General features: G+C 40.6%; 1 protein-coding gene across 1 annotated transcript; it reads right to left on the bottom strand.

Annotated features, from left to right (window-relative positions):
- Nucleotides 1-1,966: 1,966 nt before the first annotated feature.
- Nucleotides 1,967-23,266, bottom strand: GPT2 (glutamic--pyruvic transaminase 2). The gene is made up of 11 exons (XM_065733210.1): nucleotides 22,557-23,266; nucleotides 13,380-13,469; nucleotides 11,727-11,835; nucleotides 9,685-9,818; nucleotides 7,551-7,794; nucleotides 6,446-6,525; nucleotides 5,759-5,895; nucleotides 4,889-5,063; nucleotides 3,921-4,076; nucleotides 2,892-3,004; nucleotides 1,967-2,173 (listed from the first exon to the last, which is right to left on the bottom strand). Exons 1-11 carry the CDS (start codon nucleotides 22,860-22,862, stop codon nucleotides 2,083-2,085), a joined length of 1,635 nt encoding a protein of 544 aa, XP_065589282.1. The 5' UTR covers nucleotides 22,863-23,266; the 3' UTR covers nucleotides 1,967-2,082.
- Between the last annotated feature and the right edge of the window lie 782 nt (nucleotides 23,267-24,048).

The following is a 24,048-nucleotide window of genomic DNA, read 5'->3' as shown; positions in this document are numbered from 1 at the left end:
CTATCCTATGAAAAATCTAGAGTTACAAAAATATAAAAAATCTTCCAACTCCCATTGTTAGATCTTAGCTTCAATCTACATCACACTGCAAGTTCAAAGCCAGATCTGCTTTAGACACATGTATAGAGAAGGAAAGCGCTGCTTGTCTTATTTTTAAATCAACATTGTGTCCACTTCCTGCAGTTTAGGCTTCTATATTTGTTTTATTAGTGCATATTGAGGATGCCAAATGGAGAGTGCTAATGGGTAAAAGGTTGCATTTATCAATGGATAGTAGCAACATATCTCTTCCCAGTCTGCTTTCCTTACAGAAATCTATTTCTCCATAAAAATTCCTTTCATAAAGTGTTTTTTTTTTTCTCCAGCCTCCATAGTACCTTTGTGTAGCAGCATTTCCTTTATGAATCGCTATTCACTGGCAAATGATTGAGAAGTGACAAGTTCTTCCTTGCAGGCTTTTGTGAGAAACAGTGAGAAGGACAGCAGCTGCCCACACACATCACAGCCTGGTAGCTGCTGTTGGAAGGACAGGTATTGGCAACATCTTCCACATGTAAAAGACTGGCACATCCTTTATCCATGCGGTGACATTTTAGCCCTTGGCTTTATATCCTGGATCAGCACAGGATGCTGAAGCAGCTCTAAAGGCAGCCTAACAAAGTGCTATTAGACATTAAAATGAATTTAGTCTAAATAGTAATAAGATAATGACTGGATGAAATGAGAAACTGATGAATTAACTTGGTAGAATGCTGAGCCTAAGCCTGACAAACTGTAATGCTTTCATGGCTGAATACTGGAAGCTACATTTCTTCAGTACAGCATCAGCACTGGCCAAAGGTGTCCCTGCTCCAGCTCTAGACAAACTGAAGCCATCTGGAACTAGCATAGATTAGTGCAGTAATTAATACCACTTTTCTCCTAGATAGTGACCCGCTTTAGCTGGGTTTTAATAAGAACCCAGGCTCATTCAGCCAGCAGTATGACTGTGGAGGATTTAAGATGAGTTGTACTATAGTTAGCTTTTTGCTAGGTGCAAGACATGTCCCTGTGAATACCTTCTCTTTCATTAGAAGCCGCCCCCAAGCATTTCTTCTGAGAACAACATTTGTTAGTCCTTGACAATTCAAGCTGTATTTTAGCCAGCTAATGGGTCTTGCAATGATGTGGTTTCAAACAAATGTTCTCTACAGATAAAGTGATTCTGAAATAGTGTTTTATTTTGCCCTCTTTGAAAGCATTCACAGTACTCATATATGCTTTGAGACAGTAACTTATGTTCCATGTATATAAAAGAAGTGAGTCAAAGAGACTCATGGAATTATGAGAATACGTATTCAATGCTCTCATCTTATGCTGGGTTAATGTGCCCAGCAGCATATGAGCAAGAAGCTAATGTTCCTCATCATGTTTCAGTTTCACAAAAACAGGGTTAGAACAGACACCTTGTTCACCCCTTTGATCAAAACTGTATATTCTGCTCAGATTATGTTGTGATGGCAGAATTTCTTTTTAACAAAAGTTCAAAGGTATCTACACATATCTGCCAGTGATTTTCTTCCAGCGAGCACATTGTTGTACTTAGGTGTTTAGTCAGATTCAGAGGACACTTTGTTCTTAAAAAACAAACAAACACACTAGTCCCTTGTAGAAGGCTTTTGCTGAGAGTTTTAAATGGAAATCATGTTCCTAGTTCCAATCTAAACAATAGTTCTGAGTATTTCTGTCTTGAAACAAAGAACAAATAACAGTAGTAAGTTTCATGACCAACTCCCTTCCCCAACCTAGTGAGTAAAAAGCTCAAGAAAATACCTTCCAACCAAGGCACAAAATCATTTACTACCTCTTTCTTCCACAGCTTTCTTCACATTTTCCCCTTCTCTGAAAAAAAACAGAAGTTGGTGCTACAATGTCGCATATTACCAGACATTAAATTCAACCAAGTCGTAGCTGTATCTGAGATAGATTCTATCTATTATGAGTTTAGTTTAATTAGATGAACAGCACATTCTCAGCACATCTTTGTTCACTCCCAGCATTCACCTTGAAGGGGAGGAGATGGAGGAAAAAGCCACAGCAGTTTCATGCATATTTTTCAAGAAACTGTATGTGGAAGTCTTTCACTTTCTCCAGCAGGATCTTCAGCTTGTCTATTTGAGGAAGGATGGTAATTCTGAAAAATAATATTTAGAAAAATAATAAAAAGAAAAGGACGTTATCTTCAAAACAAACCAATGTGATCACTCTACAGATGTTAACTTTCCCCTGGGCCACAGCTAGCAGAACTACTATAGCTAAAGGTGCCTTCATTACTTCAGACCAAACAAGATTAAACTAAACTAAAGCTGTTAGTGGCTTGGCTGTAATAAAATGCTGTTTGTTGGAAGCAAAAGCAAGCAATGGAGCTTATGTTCACAGTTTTGGTATTAAAAGATGTAGTCTAACTTCATGTTTCAGTAAACTAAAAGTAATTACGCATGTATAAGGAGCAGATTGGTAGGGGAAGATACTGCATCTTTCACTTGACTTCTCTTTAAGGAAACACTATTTAATTCTGCTGTGCCCAGAAGAAAGCAGGGCAGTGCTATAAACACCCTAGCCAACTTTACAGCATAAGCTATAATTACTGTTTGTATTTGCAGAGAAGAATTTCAAATGTCAGTGTATAAAAATAGAATAAAACTATGTCAGCAAGCAGGGAAGAACACCTGAATCAGAAGGAGAAAATAGAAGATCAGGACGTTGCCCCAGCTGCTCAGCCATAGAAAATGTCCAACAGAGAGTGAGACAATATATGTTTGAATAAAAGTCCTTATATCTAATCAGAAAAGAAAGTACTGAGGTGATACTCAGCTTATTACGGTTCATTTCATTTTAATCAGAAACTGCACCTGAAATGGTAGGTTCCTTCTCTTTGGCCAAATCCACTTCCAGGTACAACACAGATTCCAGTCTCTTCCAGAAGTTTCATGCAATAGAACATGTCAGGTGCCATTTTATGAGCCTAAGGGAATTAGATGCTTATAAATTAATTATCAAAGTCAAAATATCCCAAATACATATGATTTCACAAGTGCTTTTTTTTTTCTGAAACCTTTTCTTTCAGTAATAGTTTCTTATTCTCTTTACTAAATAGATGAATGACAATTCCTATTAGTACAATTCATGCTAGGAATTAAGTAACAGTAGTTCATGGAGGGGAAAGGATGAAGAACCTACAGAAAATATTTGCTTCAAAAGAAAGTTTTAATATATTTTTATTTTACTCCTTCACTGGTTTGTAACTTTGGGTCAGAAGTCTCAAAATTGTACTTAGAAAAATATAAGCCACTGACATCAGACAAGATTAAATGAATTTGAGCTGTGTGTTCCAGTTTCATTAGCAGTTTCTATTTTTTCCCTTCCGTTATCTGCTGACTTAGAAAGTCCCCTGATTAATACTATGAAAGTTCTTAAATGCATACAATTATATATCTTGTCACAGAATGAGCTGAAAAAGAGCCCTGTTTTTGTCCTCAGCTATGTAGTTATAATTCCCTTTAAAAAAAATGAGTATAACATATTGGATGACAGAGCTCCAGCTAGGAACAAAAAGGCTTGTCATTTAGCTTTCTGACCCAAATATGAGTACATCTTCATGGGTAGATTTAAACTAGATGTTAGGAAGAAATTCTTTACTGTGAGGGTGCTGAGATACTTGATTAGGTTGCCCAGATGGAAAGCATTCAAGGCCAGGATGGATGGGGCTTTGAGCAGCCTGGTCTGGAGGGAGGTGTCCCTGCCTGTAGCAGGGCAGTTGGAACTAGATAATGATAAAGGTCCCTTCCAACCCAAACCATTCTGTGATTTGATGATCCATTCTAAGTGGCAGGCATAAATGTGTGAAGGTTAAAATGGACTGGGGAAAAATGATGACTGACCTTTGCTTCCTCAATGGCTTTGGAAGGGATAAAGATCCGTGGGAAAGCATACATAGCACCTTGAAGTGGATTGCAGTGAATTCCTGGAACCTTGTTAAACATGTCTTCTGTCAATTTGGCTTTTTTGGCAAGATTGTTCAAAACAGACTCCTTTTCCTGTTTAAAAAGAAAGTGTTCAGTTTGACATACCTGAAGCAGCAATAAAAATGCCAGAGAAAATGATGCAACAAGAATCCCATCCAGAATTAAACATTTTAAGGAGTTTGCTGAACTTTTAGAACAGGTGATATTCCTAAATCTCTCCTTTTGCTTACAGTCAGCAATGTGTAAAGGCATTAGCAGGATGCAACTACAAGGTGTTGTAGGCAGACAAGAAACTGCAGAAGTTTCTGTCAGCATGCCCTGTTCTTACATTCTTCCTTCTGAGCATCCACTCTTGGCTGTTTTAAGAGACCATGTTAACACAACCTTTGGGCTGATTCAGTATTGCAGTTTCTTAAGCCAGATTCAGTTTCAGTCTCAGAAATGAAAAACTATATGTATGCTTTAACACACAGTGTCATATTGTTCAGTGTACAGAGGTACTGGATAGCTAGGAACATGGCTGAATTTATAATTGTATTTGAACTTCTATTTCCCTTTCAATTTTAGTACAAGCAAATATTATTTATTAGTTCTTTTATCATGCTAAACAGCAGAAAAGTTGAACTTATCAGCAAGAAAGCTGATTTGGTCATGCCTTCTCAGTTTGTTTTGGCTCCTAAACAAGGAAATCATAGAAAGAACAAAACATATTTTTAAAGGTAGACATATTCAGTTAATAAAAAACCCTACATGGTTCTAAACCAGCACTACTAAAAAATTATCCAAGACGAAAGAAGAAAGTCTGATCTCTATTCACATTTTGAGTTCTCAGTATTTAGGATAGCTTTAGAAAGTGCAAAAAGAATAAGCATGTTATTGCTGACCTTTATGAACTGTGAATAAGATTCTTCTCCTGGTACTGGAGGATTCACTACGATATCCATTGCTGCTTGTCCTGAGACTGGAGGACAAAGGCGAACAGAAAGCAGCTTAACAAGCTGTCCCTTAATGTCTGGGTGCAAGTTAAGGACCTCCATATAACCTCCTCTGTAGCCACATCTATGGAGTGAACAGAAAAGATCAATTAACAGCAAGTGTATAAATCCCGAAAAAGCAATGAAAAGAATTGCAAAAGTAGAAAGATGGTTAATGAAGATCTTTGCAATATGTAACATAAAGGTTGCTGAGACAGCTGCTTTACTGATCATTTTAAAATGGAAGTAAACACTGTACCATTAAGTCCTAGTATACCATGCAGAGAAAACAGTGTACAAGCAGCTTCCCTGTTGGGCAAGTTAACTATCAACATGGAGTGTTTCTTCTTCACGACAGGATCATGTGGTTGTAGCAGCATTCATTTAATCCAAAAACTATTTTTCTTTGATCTCTTCCTCTCCAAAACAACCAAACTCAAACACAAGTAATATTAAATATCCTAGTGATTCTTGAGCTTTTCCCCTGAGCTATTCCCATGTTTGCCTTTCTCACAGGACTGGTTTAGGACTGCAGGATTGCAGCTTTGTGGAACTGAGGCATTAGGTGTCTGTAATAAATACGTTAGTAACATTGTAGTATTCAGTACCTTGAAAACCACTGAGCTAATTCATCACTCTGTGCTTTAATTGCTTGCTTTCTTTTTCTTAACAGTTTTTAGTTAAAATCAACAGAAGATACCTTCAGGTCACTAATGTGAATTTTCTGTCCAGTCAGATTAACAAGAGAAGATGTAAAAAAAAAAATTGAAGCAGACTTACTCGCCCATGTATCCCTTAGAGGTGGAGTGAAAAGAGGCCAGCTCAACATTGTTAGAGTACTCGGGTCCCATCTCATACAGAATCTTTTTGAAAGAATGAAACTGGCATCCTTCAGAGTACACATTGTCCTGGTAAACCTAAACAGTCAGAAGACATTAATGTACTCCTTTCCCCCAACTGAGGACAGGAAATGGCCTTTTAGAGAGCTAGGTCTGTGCTGAAGAAACTTGCAACTTAAGCCTTTAGAAGATACCAGGTTCTTTGCTAAAAAAATAGTTTCTGTAATTATATGTTTTGTCTCATGAGGCCATACTTAATAATTCAGCCTTTGGAAAAGTAGTCAATTTATTTATATAATTTAGCCTTGACTTGTGTGTTTAAATTGTTTTTTCTTGTTTATTTCATTTCAAGTGGTCTGAATATCACATAGTTTTTTAGGTCAGTTCCTGCAAAGATTCTTCCTTAGTTTTCCTGCTTGTGTCCCCTATACTTTTGCTCAAATGCAGATCAAGACACCTCTTATTAATCATCTGATATTAGTAATCCTGTATGTTTATCCATGTCTTAATGTGATAACAAAGAATATGTTTCCTGTATTTAAAAAGCACCAATACAATATGTGAAACAAAATTACATTTCATCTGTTTATATTTAGCTTTGCTTTTGAGAAAACAGAATATTAATTACCTCGTCAGCCAGAAGAAAAAGTTTCTCTTCCCAAGCAAAGTGTATCACATCTTCAATGCACTTCCTGCTTTGTACCTGTCCTACAGTTTGATTTTTAAATCATGAAAAATGAAGTTAGTGGAGCACACAGACAAATCTTTTAGCCCAGACCTAGTTAGACAACTCACTTTTCAATAGAAGAGCCTTCTTTCTCAGAAAAGAGGTATTCAATTTTAGAGCACAATTCAGTAAGTGTGAAATTGAGGAAGATAACTGGAGGGGTTACGGTTCAGGGTAATTTAGTCCATCTCAAGCAAAAGAAGTGTGAGGTATATTAATCACTCAATAATTAAGAGTAGTCTGTGTATAAATGATCTTTTGAAATTCTCACATGCCTAATGATTAACAAAAACAGGCTATTTCACAATGTTGTTTAAACATAAGTTTGACAGATAACTGCAGGGAGTTTAATTATTTTGTTCCTGTTTGTGAGCCAAGCCATGCTAATTGACATTGTGCCTTCTTAACTGAAGTATGATGTATTGACTCAAGCCAACTTTCTTCACAAGTGCAGTGAGCTGTGGATATGTACACAGAGATTTTTTGCTGCAGTCAGCTGACAAGCAGCAGGAAGAAAGCGAATGCCTGTTTACACCCATTTAAATTGTTTTTGTTATCTTCTGTACCCGACCCATTAGAAGGGCACTGGTTTCTCACTGAGCAACATCAACTACACAAAGAAATAAATTCTTTCAGTGGAGGTGTTGCTTGTCACTGAGTTCAGTGTGTATCTGTAGCCATTGCCACTGTCATCTCAGAGATGAGATTATTGCTAAGGACCAGAAGTAATTGAAAGCAATTCCACAAGTCTACCAAGTTCAGTGGAGGCAATGGCTTCAGATGTGATCCAGTGAAGTGAATCCTCCCTCTCCTCTCTCTCCAAATTCCTGGAGTTCAAGGATACTGAAAACAAGTTTCTAAAAGTTTGATATACTGTCATGCTTGAAGCACTGATGTCCATAATTCAGCTCTACACATTTGGTGTGTATTTTGGATGTGCCTGGAATGTCAAATAAAAAAAAAAAAAAAGGATCTTAAACATATTTTCAACAAAACTGCTACAGACCTGTGGGATTTCCTGGGTTGATGATGCAGAGCACTTTTGGATTGCAGTATCCCTTAGCTTCATTCAAGGAGCGACGAAGTTCATTTACATCCAGAGACCAGCAGTTTTCTTCATCTAAGTAGTAGTTCACCTGGATGGCATCTAGTTCAGATATGGCTGCTGAATACAAGGGATATTGTGGTATAGGGATCATCACTCCTGTTCGGGATTTTCCATCTCCTGAGACCAGGATCTTTAAAATTGACTGGGGGAAAAGTGAAAAAAAAAAACCAACTCATATATCAGAATTAATAATATACTCTAGAGTAAGTTACTGACCTTCCTTCTTAGAAAGATGTAGAGCTAAAGGAGATTTCTATTCTAGAAGCTGGTGGTCATTTTCTTATTCAAGTTGTTGTCTAAAAGGTGATGCTCTTAACTGCTTCATATATTTCCTCTGCACATCACAGCTAATTGTCTGATCAACTTCAAAGTCTTGGAAAAAGTTCTGAGCAGAAGTTCTGAGCTAGAGAGAAAGTTGAAAGGAGGAATACCAAGACCATGATTTTTCTACTGGGCTCAATGACAGTTATTAGGAAAGAAGCCTCAGCTGCTCATTGCCTTCCACATACTGTGCCAGTGATTGCAACAGGCCCAGAAATAAAACCAGAAGTTATCACTGGGGCACACAGAGGTTCTCCTTTGGAACAGACAGACCTGTTTCAACTGAAGAGTGATAGTGGCCAGGAGGGAGCAAAGCTAGAGACAGGTGTTATGGTTTCATGTTAAGAAGTGTTCATATCTTAGGCTGAAAATCTTGTGTGTTAAAGGTAGTTTATGCTCAAAAGACAGACAGAAATGCAATGCTTGTACTAAGATCAGTCCAGAGGATGTACAGCTGTGTGTCTGTAGGGGCTTTTTATGCATTAATGAGATAAAAGAATGCATTTGTGACAAGTGGAGAGATTTCTTGCCTTTTTTAGTCCAGGGAGAACTCTGAAGTACAGGTGCAATCAGGGCAGGCATCTTTATCAATGTGTAATTAGAGGGTAAAGCAAAAACTAGCTCTTCAGATGTAACAGCAATACCCTTGAAGTTTCTCATGGGTTCTAGCACAAAATCTGCCTTTCTGTGCTTCTCATCACGTTCTAACTCAGCTGCTAGGCTAATGATTTATAATCAACATCATTTTGTACCCACTGCTAGTTGAAAAATACCAAGCATCCAAGAAATGTCATCAGAATGAAATGCAAATTTAAAAACAAATTCTTTAACACACTCTGCCCCCCAAGTGATGAAACAATCGTTGTTCTGTCCTTGGACGTGCCAGATAATGAGACTCATTGTGCTGCTGACATTTTACCAATGGCAAAATGAAATAAGCATGATACAGATTTGATATGCTATGCTGACGTTCCTGACAAGCTGCCAGTATAACCCTTGGCATCAGAAGCTCTGGAAAGTTAATTGATTAAAGTTATCTGAAGAACTGTTATGTCAGAACATTGTCATTCTGAACTCTGCCACTAGATGTCATTAAAAAAACCCACATTATTACAAGCTAGCTATTAAAGGCTGCCCTAAAAATATCAAACTACGGGTTGTTAAATATCAGTAAACATGTCCTTGTAATGCTAAAATCTCATAGAGGTGGTTATTTCTCTCTTAAAGGATTATCTTGGTCAAAGCCAAAACCTGAAGCTTCTCCCAAACAAGTTGGCTATTGACACTGATCTTGGAGATTTTCACTGGCACTTGCAGAGTTTACTAGGGAGAAGAGCTCCTGAGACTTCTCACTTCTTTGCCATGGATGCATACCTACTAATCTTCAGTGATTATGCATCACAACTACCAAGAGCACCATGATTTAGGCTGAATGTGCTGCCTCCCCTAGTTTGTATTTAGACATGTACATGGCTTATGCTACCTATGCAAGAGGTACTGGTCAGTATATATTTAGAGACTATGTCTCCATGGGTCTGTTTCTTAGCTGGCACCTATAACTGGTGTGCTGGTTATCTACTTTTTTCACTACAGTATCTGTTTGATCAGACTCATGGGAATTTGTCAAATCAGATTTCAACAGAGATCTATATTTCTGAAGGTAACTAATGAATTATAGTTTATAGCAAGAAGTGACAGCTTTAACACTCACAGCAATACCATCGCTTGCCCCAGTGGTAAGATATATGTTATCTGGATCTGCAGGAACTCCTCCATCTCTTCTTTCAATATATGAAGCAACATCTTCACGGATGCAGTTTATACCTTGGCTGGCAGTGTAAGCTCCTGTGAAAAACAGAATGAGATAAGAATTAGGTACAATGAACATCACATTTGCTGTTTGCTAGAAAAACTTGTGAACTAATAGTGTACAAAGTAGTTTTTATGTATGAGAGTTTTGAATCCCTGTGATTTCTTTTTCTTTCTGAAGAGTGGGAAAGGAAGTCACGTTGTTCATTTAGCAAAATAATTGATTTGTGTCTAGAAAAGTACAGAAAGAATCACTAACATACAATAATAATATACTGGATTGATAAAAGTAGGCTGTAAAGGATGCTTTGCAAATTGGGTCAGTAATCCCATTTTGACTTTCTACCAGCTGCTTTCATTATATTGAAAGGTCAGTCAACAATTATATAAGTAGTGGGGACAAGGAACAGAGATAGGGAGAAAAATAACTTTTTAAAGATCCATGACAAAAAGAAGATTTTTGTTTGCAATAAGAACATAATGCCATTTCTTCCCACAGTCTGAAAACCAAAACATCCTGAACAGCTTCCCTCTCCTTTCCTGTGTAAGTAAGCACTTTCAAGTTACCTGTAGCAGAGACATCTAGTATCACCCCAGTCTGCCAGGATCATGTGATGTTTACAGGGAACAACTAACAGTCCTAAATTAAGTAAGATTTTAGATGCCTGTGTGCTGACAAGTGCAACAAGAGCAAAAATAAGACTAAGCTTTGGTGAGGACTGATGGACAATGAAATGACAAGTATACATGTAATTTAGAACACTGTCATGAAGCTGCAGAATCTTCTTTGCTTGTTGGGTGGAGTGGAATAATTGCACCTGACTTCACTCTCTTTGCTCAGTTGTATGCTAGTAGTCAGCCTAATAAAACTTCTGTAGCAACGTAATTTAGAAAGACAACCTTTTCTGGGACTGTGCAATTACACTGCATTGCACAGAGTGGCAATTCAGGGCAAAGAGTTCTCTGATGTCCTAAAAGTTTACTTTCACAGTCAAGTTATGTTAAGTTTATACAAAGGTCTTCCACAACATCTAGGAAGCTCCTGTTAATGTAGGACAACAAACTTAAGCTGTCATTCTGTTTTGTGCTTCTTGAAAGACTGAGTCCCATAACTCAGTAGGGATAAACAGAATATCTGAATTCAATTTTGTGGTCTGTGGTTAATTGTACTCAGTCGAAATCTTTGACTGCAATCCATTAGTTTGCACTGTGGGATGCAAGTTATAATTAAAAAAATAATAATCCAAAAAATCAGCATGACAAAAGAATCTCAGAGTATTTGAACATGACAGAAATATAGGACATCTGAGGCTTCATGCACTCACACCAGGCCATGTGCTTATGGAGTGCTGAACAGAGGCTGATGAGCAACCAAGGCCAAGAGTGGGGGACTGTTAAACACATATTAAGAATGATCATCATATTTGAATATTGGGAATATTATAGGCCTACTTCCCCTGTGCCTACTAAGCTAATGCAAATTATTTGAAATGTATGGTGACCTGATGAAAAAGGTGGAAACGTGTATTTCTGAAATCTATCAGGCTGATTTCCTTTCAGTCACTCCAGAAGCACAGGACCAAGACAGCATTCTGAGAACTCCAATTATGTCCTGAAATTTGAAAATTACTACAAGAAAAAGATTGAGGAAAATTCAAATGTATCCTTTGTAACTCTTACATGGCAGTTAGTATTGCTGAAGTGTTTGGAAGTAAACTAGGAAAAGATCTGTGGAGTTAAGAGTTACTTCTCAATTTTGGTAACTGTGTATTTTATGTTCTACTTTTCCAGTGAGCCACACTGAATTCTCCCCCTTTGACCTAGGCCATCTCCCATTTGACTTGTTATCATATAAAACAAGATTAGGAAATTTCAGCACTGCACATATTGAAACTGCTTTAGTTGATTTTGTTGCACATAGGAGCAACTGGAACAGATGCTTACCTAAGCTGTTACCTCCACAACCCTGCAAGATCCGTCTCGCTCGCTTTTTTGCATCTTCTGGAAAACTTGGGCTGTCCAACAGGTTTGGGTATGTGCACAGTGCCACTACCTAGAGTGCCAAAAAAGCTGTAAATTGGCCACTGCTCAACGGTTATTTCAAGTTGGTGATGTTACTGTGAACTTTCCTTGGGCAGGAAGATCACAAATACTAGGTAATTTAAAACAGAGGTTATTGATGAAGAGTTTGCCATTGTTTCTTTAAGGGTAGTGCTTGCAGAAGTGAAGAAATTTTATCAGGTTCCAAGTTCTTCTGATAAAAGCAGTTATAGAGTTGTTAACTATTTGTATTATGGATGGTAAATACTGGAGTCCAAGTGAGCTATGCATAGTGCAAACACAGTAAAACACAGTTAATAATACAGAAGGGGAACTATCTAAACAGGTCTGTCCTCCACTCTTTGTGTATTATTAGCCCACTTAATTGACAAGAAATAAAGAGTTTAAATATAGAGCAGAACTGAAAAATATGATCAGATTTTTAAGTCCCATTAGCATGTTCTGATAATTCTTCCCAAAAAAAATCATTACCAATTTGAATTTGTGGAAATATTTAATTAAAAAAAGAAGTGATGGTATAGGACATAGGAAAAGTAGAAACATAACCTAACAGTATTAAGTTTATGAAGAAATGTAAGGCACAAAGATTCTGAAGGCTTTGCTTGAGATCAGCTTTCATTTGCTCTCTCATTTTTAGGTTCACATGGTGTCATATGGATAGGCTGTTACCATCTCATGGGAAGGTGACTAGATAATTAAACTGTGAGCACATACAGTCATGGGGAGAAAGGATTTCCCATTTACCCACTATTTCACTTAGTAACACTGAAGGATCTAAATTAACTTGAAAGAAGCTTAGGTCTTTCTAGTTTGCTGACAGTTTGCTATCTAGCTCAACTGTTATCATCTCCTCATGTAGATACCCCAGATGATGCAGCTTCAGTTTGGCCTGTAACTCTCTAAATGTATATTATGATAGGCTCAGAATTTTACCTGAGAGTAAGGGATATTGTAGTATACTATCGTATGTAGTATACTATTTTTACTAGTATCCTATTTAAATAAACAGTATAAAAATAATATTGTAAAATAATATAATAATATAAAATGCAAGTAGTTTCAAAATATTATGTAAATAGCACAATAGTTGGGATTTTTTTTCAGCACACTGCTGTAGAATCAGCAGCAGTGCAACTAGGTGCACCCAGCTGCATGCAGATCTTAAAAGTGTACTGTCAGATGAAGAAAGGATTTGCTTTTTTCCTTAAGGACAACCACTTTCTTTTTTGAAGTGCATTGCTGATAATGTGCTGACTGATAATATAGGAGAAGTGGCAGGGGAAAGGATGGATGGGGAGCAATATGAAGAGTAAGAAAAGCTACTCTGTTAAGAGAAAATACAACAAGCTGATAGGAACAAGTGATAGGACTTTAGGCAGAAATCACAATTTGTAGCTCATTATGAAAGACTATTCTGACTGTAATTGCTACTAAGGAATCGTTCATAGTAATGCATAAATCAAACAGATGTTAAGGTATCCTAAGCTATGATAACATAATCAAAAAAGCAAGAATAATATTTTATAATATTTTTACCTGCCGAAGGAAGGTGATTGGCCTCTGTCCCATTGCATGTGCATCTCCAATATTGGCTTTAATTACTTCAGTAAAAGGTTTTTTGATCCCCTAGAAGGAGATAATTCACAACATACTGTTAGGATTGAAAGCAATGATAAAGTGTTCTACTTTGACTGGGTGTAACTAAACAGTGTGTAATCTCAGAAAAAGAGGAGTTTAATTTAAAGCTTGGTACATTTCTTAGAAAGCACTATCAGTTGATCTTAAATGCTGACTGTGACAAATTTTTAAACAATTGGTAGTCTGCTTTGTGTTTTCATTTTCTGCTACATATATGTAAGAGATTGGTTTGCATGGAAACTACGTGTGTGAGCTGGAAAAGATGAAAGAAAGGCATTCTGTATAACCAATAATAGAACAGCTTGTTTGATACACCTGCAGGAGAAAGGGATCAGTCCAGAAGCTACAGTGATTTGAAAAGACCTGAAAAATCTGCCAAGAGAAACCCCAAGACCTTCAGTACTTCTTAGAGTTTACCTATACACTCCTTGCTTATTTCTTTTCTGAATATTTAGAATAAGTATGCATGATGTTATGACCCCACTTTACCATATATACCTGCCTTATAGAGCCCACAATAGTGAGGCTCTATATGATAAACAGCAAAAGTGCTAAATTATCATGAGTATTTAAAAGCTTCCTAATCTCTAAAATCTGAACAGGCTGATGTTTTTCCTGCGAGGAACTGAATGCATCATGAGAACAGAGGGAAAGCACTTGAACAACACCGATTAGCAATCATAGCTCTATGAAAAGGGGAATTAAGTAAAGCAAAAAAAAAAAAAAAAAAAAGTAAGGAGCTGACTGACAGAAAAAAAGATACAATCGATTTAAGAAAGATTAACTGAAAGAACACCTAAGTGTGAGAGATGGTCGGGGAGCCTTGAAGCCATCACAGGATTTTTATGTGGACTAATGAACTGCAAGTTTATACTGGTTAGTTTTCTATGCTGAATTACTTGTAACAACCTGCTCTGTTTGGACTGAGCTCACAAAGTCCCTTCCTGGCCCATGTATGTACAGCAAGTTACTGGATTTGCATACAGCTGGCAAGGTTTAACTAATTCCTGATTTTCTACCATGGATCATGTGAAAAGATAACGATGACCAAAATAACAGAACTTGCCAGCAAGTTCCTAGGTATGCTAAGATTTGGAGGTTTACAGCTATGTAATGTGGCTAGCAGGTTATTCTAGATAATGTGGTTTTCTCCTTACAGATCCAGTTCAAGGCTTACATAACCAATAACATTTACATTTTTCCTTTGAAATTAAATAGGTAGCTAGAAATGGCATTAAGACAAGGTGATGGAACTTATGTAGCCCTGATTTAGTACAATTAAAGCATTTTTCATGGCCTTAAATTCGGCAGGAATTTTTTTAAAGTTTCACTTAAAATAATTGTGACACACTGACCACAGCACGTCATTTACTTCTACTTTTATGGTTGCTGGTATAAACAAATGCCTAAATAAGAGTTGCATTTCAGTTTTAAACAACAAATTAGGAATAGAGATATCTGATAAAGATTACAGGTATTCAAGGCTGGAGTTTAGCAATTTCTCAGTATTATGAACAGTTAGAAATAAGTTGGGGACCCCTGATGGCTTATACCATCCACACTTCCTAGTGCCAAACTCAATGTTTATGCCATCACTGCCTTTCAGCTTCAACTACAAGAATATAATCATCACTTGCTCCTTAAAACCTACCCTACTTTTGCTACTAAAATGATTGGTATGGAGAAAACAGCAAAGCATACATAAGTTATCTTACTGGAAAATCTTAGTGGAGATACAACTGCTGGGCTGTACAGACTGTTCCTGTACACCTGCTCAATGTCTGTTGTCCTATTGAGTAATTTGTATTTCTTGGCCTCAGCTACAGGAGATATTACTTTTGCTTTTGTCTTTCACAAGAGAGATGCTTTAATTAACTGAGACCTTTGATTTCCCTGACAGTGAGTGAATATTAGCAACTGTTTAGAATGGCCTTCATAAGAGTCACTATATCTATTTCGAGTGAAATCTAGAAAAAAGTATAATGACTACATAGTTTTCTCCTTATGTATTTCTATTTCTTAATTCCTTGTCTTTCTGTGGAATGAGGGAATATCAGAAGTTGTTCAGATTTTGTTTTGATTCCTCCAGAACAGAAATTCCCACTTTGCAATTGCAGAAAGAAGTCAAAGGAAACAATAACAAGCAAGAATAAATGAAGAATGCTAATGACTCAAAGTTTAAAAGCAAGGATGTCAGAAGCTGCCATCAAGGGAAGTCTAGACAGTGCCCACAATTGCAGATGAGTTCAAGGTGGAGATCTACTCAAAGCCTTGACACAGAGGGGAGTCACAGGTTTTTTGAGTCAGGGTTTCCCTATGGTGATGGCACTAGTGTGCATGGCTATCTCAGGAAAGAGTACTGTCAAGTACTTCTCAGAAAGTCTACATAAAGATCTGTATGAACAGAGATGCAAATGTAATGTTGGTAACCTCAACATCAGGCTATGGAACACGATGAAAAGTGCTGCAACACAACACAACATTTGTTAGGGCAAGGTTTATTTTACTGTAGGAGGCTAAACAGCCTTTGGCCATGTCAGTAAGCAGTCTGTGCTGAGAACATGTAAGTCCCTGGCAAGCTAAGGAACAGACAGGGAGAGCAGAAACTGGTCCATATTTTTTCTCTGTATATAAATATATATATGTATATACATATATATATAGCATCCATCTGTAATTTAGTAGGGACAGGCTTTCAAAGTCTGTTGTGGAGGCAGTCTGGCTGGGTTTGCCTGGATTGCAACTGGATTGCCCTATGCTTGTGGGGTTAAGCAGGCAGAGATTTAGAAAAATGAAGCTCTCAGAACAGAAGCCCTGATAACAAAGTGTGGAGCAGTAAGTACCAGTCTGGATACTCATGGCTACTAAGAAGGATATGAACCACGTCAAGGAGAAAATCTAGCCCCCAGCTCTACAAAACAACTGGTGCTACCACCTTCTGCCATCAGTGGCTCCTCACCCTGTCCTGACTACATTTTATTTTCTGAACAAAGCCATTCTATTGAAACTGTTAGCAAAGGGACTGATTATGGTAGTCACTTTTTTAAAGCTAAAGAAACCACCTCACACTTTCAAATTCAGAGGCAGAACCAAACACATAAAAATACATCTAGTATTTTTCAGTTGCTGCCTTCATGATAATGACAGGATTTTAAGAGAAGAAATGAGTCTTCCCAATAGACTCTTTAGAAATATGTTCCTTGAGCAGTTATTTCTGTCATTCTCCTTTTCTCAGAGGAACTTCAGTCTTTTCAGGAGGCCATGTAAAAGCCTCTGAAACTCAAAGATTATTCTAACTGTATCAGTGTTCTAAGTATCATAGCATGTTGAGAACAAGGATTTTCATGTATGTACCAGACTTTATGCAGTTAAACAGATCTGGAGAAGATTCCTCTTCCCCTAGGTATCCCCATGACCTCAAGAAACAAAACTGGAAGGAGAAAAATATGAAACGAGGAACAAACTGACAGGGAGAAAGTCACCATGCAAGAAGTGTTGGGCAAAATATTTGATTAAAGAAGTGGTATGATGCCAGAACACACAGTACCACAAAGAACTAGCAAGAAGCCAAAGCACTGCCAGCAGCTGGTATGAGCTATAGGAGCTTTAAGCATGCCTAGGAGGTTCCCTTTACAATGGTGCTATCAAAGAATTCTGGGAAATGGCGATTAGCACTGTGCCCAGAAAGAGCACAGGAGGGCACAAACAAATGCAGAGCTATGTTTGCTAAAGCCTTAAGCAAATTTCAGTGGAAAAGCCTCAGTCTGCACACAAGCTCATGTGATTTGAATTTGGTAATGACAAAACTAAGCTAAAACTAAACTGAAAAGGGTGAAAATGTGAGGTGCTTTTAATCCTGGATGAGCAATGTGGTGTTTCAGCTGTTTCAGAATTTGTCTGCTTTTGCCTGTTTTTCATTGATTCATTTCCACTGGCAATTCTTTGTGCCTCTTCTTGATGGTTATCGGGCAATAACATCACACTATGAAACCCTTTTCCTTAGCACAAGCCAAGCCTGGTTTTGCTGTGACTTGCACAAACAAGCTGTATAATCTGTATAATAAGAGAGCTGGCAAAACCAAACATTTCAGCATAGTTTGGATATACTCTGTAGTAGCCAAGTGCTTTTTAGCTCTCAGAGGGCCAAGAAAACACTGGCCAGAGGCCCTCAACTAATAGAGACTTGAAGGCCTGAATTAGCATTCCAATCTATTTATTAAAACAACTCACGGCAGAAAAAAACCTGACCTGCTTACCACAGAGTGAGGCTTTGTGTTATGCATGTAATTCATGCTGACAAGGACTGCTGTTGGAGGGAAGGAGAAGGCAAATTCTGGATTTTGCCTTGAAATGGCAGTAATGACTTGCATGCTCCTTACTATTTGATGAGAAAAGCAGCATGGCTGACCATAGGACTTTCTTTTTATATGTTGTTCAGAGTGCATTTGCATTCAGAAATTTTGTCTACATTAATAAAATCCTAGATTTGAATGTGACCGTAAACAACACAGCTAAAATAATACCTATTAGAAGGAGATTAGACACTAGGACCCTCTCAAATTGAAGACCTATTGGGGAAAAAAAAAAAAAAAAAGGCTGTTTTGGAATAGATTTTGATATCATATTCAACAAGAAAAGATCAAATGATTGGATCTTGTGGACTTGTGCTTCTGAACATACAGTTTTGGTAACGGTTCCCTTAAGGTCTTTCCTCTTCTTAAGTTTTCCCCCTTATTAAAAAGCATGGATTTTACTATGGTCTTTCTTTAGTATGCAACAGGTACTGCAACTGAGGAACAGTTCTGCCTTAGTGAGGTCAGAAGCTCTTCCCTGGGAGATACTTTCTTGGTGTGTACATGGTCACGTATTCAAAGCAGGAAATTACAGGGTTGTAATTTAAGCTTAACACCTTTCGTTACTGGCTGTACCAGTCAATCTTGCATCCTTTTCTTAGCATGTCAAATTGTATTTCTGCTTGTCATTGCCGGAACTGTTTTATCATCCCACAACTCCCAGGGACACAGCCAATTGCCATTTACAAATAAGTCTGGGTTCTGAGTCAGGAATCTTTCTATTCAATTTAGAAGTCTGAAAAAATTAGTTTGTTAAAAATAGAAAAAAATGGACTTAAACATCTAGAGACTGTACATTGCCACTACATGCAAGTAGTTCCAGACCCTGTGGTGGAACATGGTATCCACCTACGCTGATCTGGAAGAACTTTCTACATGCTACCAACGTGTCATTGCATACCAGCTCTCTGCCCCTACATTTCTGTCTCAGTAGACTGGATGTTTAGAACAGAGTCCTTACATTGTAGAGAATTGCAAGTTTAGTTTCCAGTGTTACATAAGTTGACTTGTGAATCCTAAAATGTTATTTAATATGCACGTGCTTTGCAAGGACATTTAAGCCCACTTGACTTGACATAGAATGAGTTATGTAAAACATAAGCAAGAAATTGGAAAACAGGAGAGTTTTAAGTGAGAGGGATGTCAGAACAAGAGATAGGGAGGTATTTTCCATAACAAGGTCAGTTAAAATTAGCACTAATGCAAAGCAACAAATCAGGTATGTTTGCTGCCTATCTAAAGATAAAGCTTGTTATTACTCATTATGTAAAGAGATGGGCTTAGTCTTGAAATTTCATTATTCTTGCATGGTTTTCATGCTCAGGGTAAAATTTCTAGTCTAAGGGTAAAATTTCTAGTCTAAAATGTAATCAAAGTCAATACTTGATACACCGGCCATCTGTCAGCAAGTCTGAAAAACAAGTGATAGAAAAAAGATCGTACTTGTTGGAGTTCTACTGAGAGTACAGTCATTTAGTAAAATGTGCCTGGGTTCAAGCTTGCTTTCTATAATTTCCAGCAGCCCCAAGAAAATGGCTGAAAGTCAGTTCTGTGTCTCACATCAGTGAGCCAGCGTCAGCTGGTTATTACCATCTGCAATGGGGAAGAGAAATAAGTTTTTCTCTTTTGAAGCACGGTGCTTTTTCAAAACGATCAAAGACATATTGAAGGAACCCGTTTGAATAAGTGACTGTATATAAGGATTTCCAGCTGAACAGACTTAACTTAGATGAAAACTTTAATTTCCCACATCAACAAATACAGATCGCATGTCAATAGAATTTATGAGGTCTAAGTTCAGCACACCTCGTCCGTGTTCCTGAGCAACAGATCTTATCCTGCTTGAGTAGTGTATTCTAACTTGAGACTTACACTGGCCTAACCCTGAACACATTACCTAAGAGGCTGAAATTAGTGCCTCCTTTTTAATTGCTTTTTCTTTTTAAGAACTATCCCTTAAATTGCCCAGAGACTTATCAAATAACATTTTAGTCCTTATTTCCATGTGCACTGTGGAGTTAAAGCTCCCACTGGAATCCTTTACGGTTAACATACAAAAGAAGCAAATGCCAGAAAGAATAACAGAGGAACAGCTATTCAGAATGTGAGACGGCAGAACAAAACTCAAAAAGGAAAGCTTTCACTGTGCAAACAGCTTCAAGTAGCTATTTTGTAGTCTGCATGGCAAGCTATAAGAGTTACACAAGTATAAAGTCTGAACTGAACCAAGTTTAAACAGAGGGGCCTGTATTGTCTGATTAGACAATGTCTGCATTGAAGATGCTTTTAGTTTATGTAGAAACAAATTATCTGGAGGCATCTGTACAGAATAGGACAAATGCACATTTACAAGTGAAGGTACCACTGCTTCACCACTGCCTTGTCTTGCTTCCACACCGTACTATGGAGTCCAGACTTTCATGCTTGTGCAAAGCTCCTCCCCCATCATAAGTGGTGCAGCAGCTACGGGATAGTGCTTTTGGCAATGAAGAGTAACTGTGGATTGAGAGATGCTGTGGGTCATCACCCCTCGTGGACAACCACCTCTGTATCAGTCAGCATTAGTTCTGCTGGCAGTGGTGAAGCACTCACTCTGTGATCTCAGGTTGAGAGGGATGAAAAAAAGTAGTTGTCCAGTGGTAGTTGGAAGTAAAGAAGTTCAGTTGACCCGTTATCACCATAATCAGATTTGGACCAAAAACGAGACATTTGGATAACCTGTATTTCAGTCTAAGGAGCCTAGGTACTACTGAAAGCTGCACAGTTTACCAGACAGTAATTCTGCAGCTGATGATTAAACAGTAGAATGAATAATTACATTTCTATCAGAAAGACAAAGAAGGATGATGAACTTGAGCAGTGTAGAAGAAAGTCTTTTAGCTGCTTCCTCAGCTTGGTCAGTGCTCTCTGTGGATGTATTTTCTTGACTTTCACAGTAATATTCTCCTCCTTCCCTGCCAACAGGTACTTGGTTTTGTTTGCTTTAGTCATTTTAGAGTGTAGTCATCTGTTTACGAACACTGTTTGCCTCTGATAATATCCCAGGGACTGGCTCAAGAAAAAAAAGCTTTTAAATGGAAAATGCCACATAAGCAGACACAAAGCTACCCTAACAAACTTTTCATAAAGCAATTGGCAATTATTTGCCCTTCTGGTTTTTGTTTTTTTTTTTAAGTGCACAGGAGATTATTCTCTCTGAAGATGACTCAGCTTGTAATTGAAGGAAGCAGAGGTGTGGGGAGGAGTTAGGAAGATCACGTTGTTATTTGTTTTGTCAAGTAATATCTCCTGCTCTGTGATGGTAACATGAAAACAAACACTCAGTGGGAACATTGGGAGGTTTTGTTCCCTGTTCTTGGCAAATGCTCCTATTAGGGAATCCAGGCACATGAAAAGGCAGTGACACCTTTATAAACAAGTGGTATGGCAAAAATCAAAACATATTTGAAATGAAGCCTTCATCACCACTCTGAAGGTGGTATCTAAAGCCCAACTCTAAAAAAAAGGTGCATCCAATTAAACCCAAGTCAATGATGTATATAATACACAGTGAGCAGGAAGCATGCTTGGCCTTCCAAAATGAGAGCAGCCAAGTAACACAAAGAACAAAGAATTAAAATAGTCTCTTTAGCATTGCTGTGGCACTGTTCAGAACATACCCTTATCGCGTTCTTCCTGCTGTACCTACAATAACAGATTAGTAATGCTTGTTAAGGCAGTGAAGATAGGGAATAACATTTGAAATCATAAGAAATAATTATGCCAGATGCTTAATGCAAAGCAGCACTAAGTCGGTCAGTCCCTGTGCTGTCAGGGGAAGCTGTGAGCTGCACTAGCAGGAAGCCACACCTCAACTGCTGTTTTTTTTATTGGTTCCCCAATATTATGTCTTAAGGACTAAAAGAAAAAATCTGAAGAACTCGTTGCAAGCACTGAGTGATTTGGATGCTTAATTCGGCGTGGTTTGGCCCAGGAGCCTCTGGGCTTAGCGGCGCTATGCTGCTCCAGTGCCAGCCCCCAGAACCGGGCAGCACGAGCGAGCGTTGTTGCTCGTGTAGGGAAGCGGCTCCGCAAGCACCTCAACTCGGGCAGCGTCTCTCCGGCGTTATGGACGGGGGCAGCGGAGCCCGGACGGGGCGTACGGAGCCGCGGGGACGGAGGGGGCCGCAGGTGCCCGTCCCGGCCGAGGCAGCGTTTTGCGGCTCCGTACCGAGCACCGATGTGCCCCGACGGGCGGTCACTCGCCCCGCTGGATAACGCAAAGGACGTGGTATTGCATCAAGAGGTCAAAGTGGAAGAAGAGATACTGAATGCGCTTTACGCAACCCATGACACGAGCAAACAGGAGACGGGGGCAGCTTTCAGCCTCCCGCGCCTCTCCCACCCCCGTGTGAAGGGCCAGGGGGCGGGCAGGGCTGGATGGGTGTGCTCCTCGCCCCGGCCGCTCCCGCATCCTTCCCGCGAGGACGGCGCGTCTGTGGGCAGCGGCAGAAAAGCCGCTCGCGGTTCCGAGGTACCGAGCATCCCAGCGCGGCGCCGGGAGGGCGGTCCGCGGCCCCTCCGCCTGCCACGTCTGCCCCACGTCTGCCCCACGCCATCCGCAGCCCCGCCGAGCCCCCCGGCGCCCCAATCAGCGGCGGCGGCGGCGGAGGAGTGCCCGGGGGCAGGGCCGGTGGCGGGTGAGCGCTGCCCCGCCCCGCCCCGCCCGCAGCCCCCGCCTCACCTTCAGCAGCTCCTTCTCGATCTCGCCGGCTTTGTGGGCGATGGGGCCCCGCACGGCGTATTCTACCGCCTTCACTTGCGGGTTCATGGACTCAAGAGTCAGGATCTTCTCCCTGCTCGCCTTCTCGTTGATCTTCACTGCGGAGGCCTTGGCAGCGCTGCTCCATCTCGCCGTGCCCTCCCGCGGCAGCCGGACACCCCGCGGGGGCCGCCCCACCGCGCCGCGCAGCGCCTCCTCCCCGGCGCCCCGGCAGCTCCCCGGCCCCCGGCCCGCGGCTCTCCCCGCCGCCGACACGAAGCGGTGCATGGTCGGCCCGGGTGCTCTGCCCACAGAAATGACACCGCCGCCGAGGATCGCTGTGTCTCGCGGTCAAAGCCCGCGGATGTCGGGATGCGCGCAAGCGAGAGATGCGCTCAGGAAAAATGCCGAGCGGCGGGCGCTGTTACACGCGTATGCTCAATCCTCCCATGTCCAGATCCCGCAAACTTAAATGCGATCGATACAAGCGATCTCGCAGCGGTGCGGTGCAGCGGCAGAAGCAATAAGTCCCACCATTGCATCAGGCGGCGCCGCACAGCCCCGCTCCCTCCGGCAGCGCTCGCACTCAGCGCCCCGCCACAGCCCCGCCTGCAGCCATCCTTAGCCGAGCTGCTCCGAGCCGAGCCGAGCCGAGCCGAGCCGAGCCGAGCCGTGCCCGCCCGCGGCACGCCGAGGAGGGGATTGCAGCAGCAGGCTGGCGTCGCGCTGCCTGGCGGGTTTTGTAGTTCTGCGGCCCTGGGCTGCGCCTGCCCACAGCATCAGGTGATGGGCAGGGAACTACCGCACCCACAGTGCCCCCGCCCGCCGCTCCGCATTGTCTGCCGCCGCGCACCGCGGCTGGGGATGCCGGGGGGAGGCGGGAGGGGGCAGAGCCCGAGGGGAGATTGGCGCAGCCCCGGTTCCTCTGGCGGACCCAGCCGCTTTTGTCTGTGGCTGTTTTCCTGCTCGGTTCTGCGAGGCACGCAGCGCGGCCCCCGCTGACCCGCCCCGTCGGTGCGGGGATGGAGCGGGCGGGGGCTTAGGCTGGGGGCTGCGGGCGGGCACCTGTAGGGGCGGCTGCGGGATGCTCCCCCTCCTTTCCTTTCCTCCCTCCCTCTTTTCCTCCCTCCCTCTTTTCCTCCCTCCCTCTTTTCCTTCCTCCCTCTTTTCCTTTCCTCCCTCTTTTCCTTTCCTCCCTCCTTTCCTTTCTTCCCTCCTTTCCTTTCCTCCCTCCTTTTCTTTCCTCCCTCCTTTTCTTTCCTCCCTCCTTTTCTTTCCTCCCTCCTTTTCTTTCCTCCCTCCTTTTCTTTCCTCCCTCCTTTTCTTTCCTCCCTCCTTTTCTTTCCTCCCTCCTTTTCTTTCCTCCCTCCTTTTCTTTCCTCCCTCCTTTTCTTTCCTCCCTCCTTTTCTTTCCTCCCTCCTTTTCTTTCCTCCCTCATTTTCTTTCCTCCCTCCTTTCCTTTCCTCCCTCCTT

The sequence above is a fragment of the Cyrtonyx montezumae genome, unplaced genomic scaffold (assembly GCF_038088225.1).
Source record: "Cyrtonyx montezumae isolate F1298 unplaced genomic scaffold, pur_monq_1.0 scaffold_17, whole genome shotgun sequence".
Taxonomy (NCBI): domain Eukaryota; kingdom Metazoa; phylum Chordata; class Aves; order Galliformes; family Odontophoridae; genus Cyrtonyx; species Cyrtonyx montezumae.
This window is presented reverse-complemented; position numbering and strand designations above follow the sequence as displayed.

Bases quoted from the DNA above. Each gene is read 5' to 3' on its own strand.
- GPT2 (XM_065733210.1), bottom strand. From the start codon at position 22,862: ATGCACCGCTTCGTGTCGGCGGCGGGGAGAGCCGCGGGCCGGGGGCCG. The intron at 13,470-22,556 runs GTGAGGCGGGGG...ATCTCCTTCTAG, and splicing joins TCGAGAAGGAGCTGCTGAAG to GGGATCAAAAAACCTTTTAC. The intron at 5,064-5,758 runs GTAAGTCTGCTT...TTCACTCCATAG, and splicing joins TCTAAGGGATACATGGGCGA to ATGTGGCTACAGAGGAGGTT.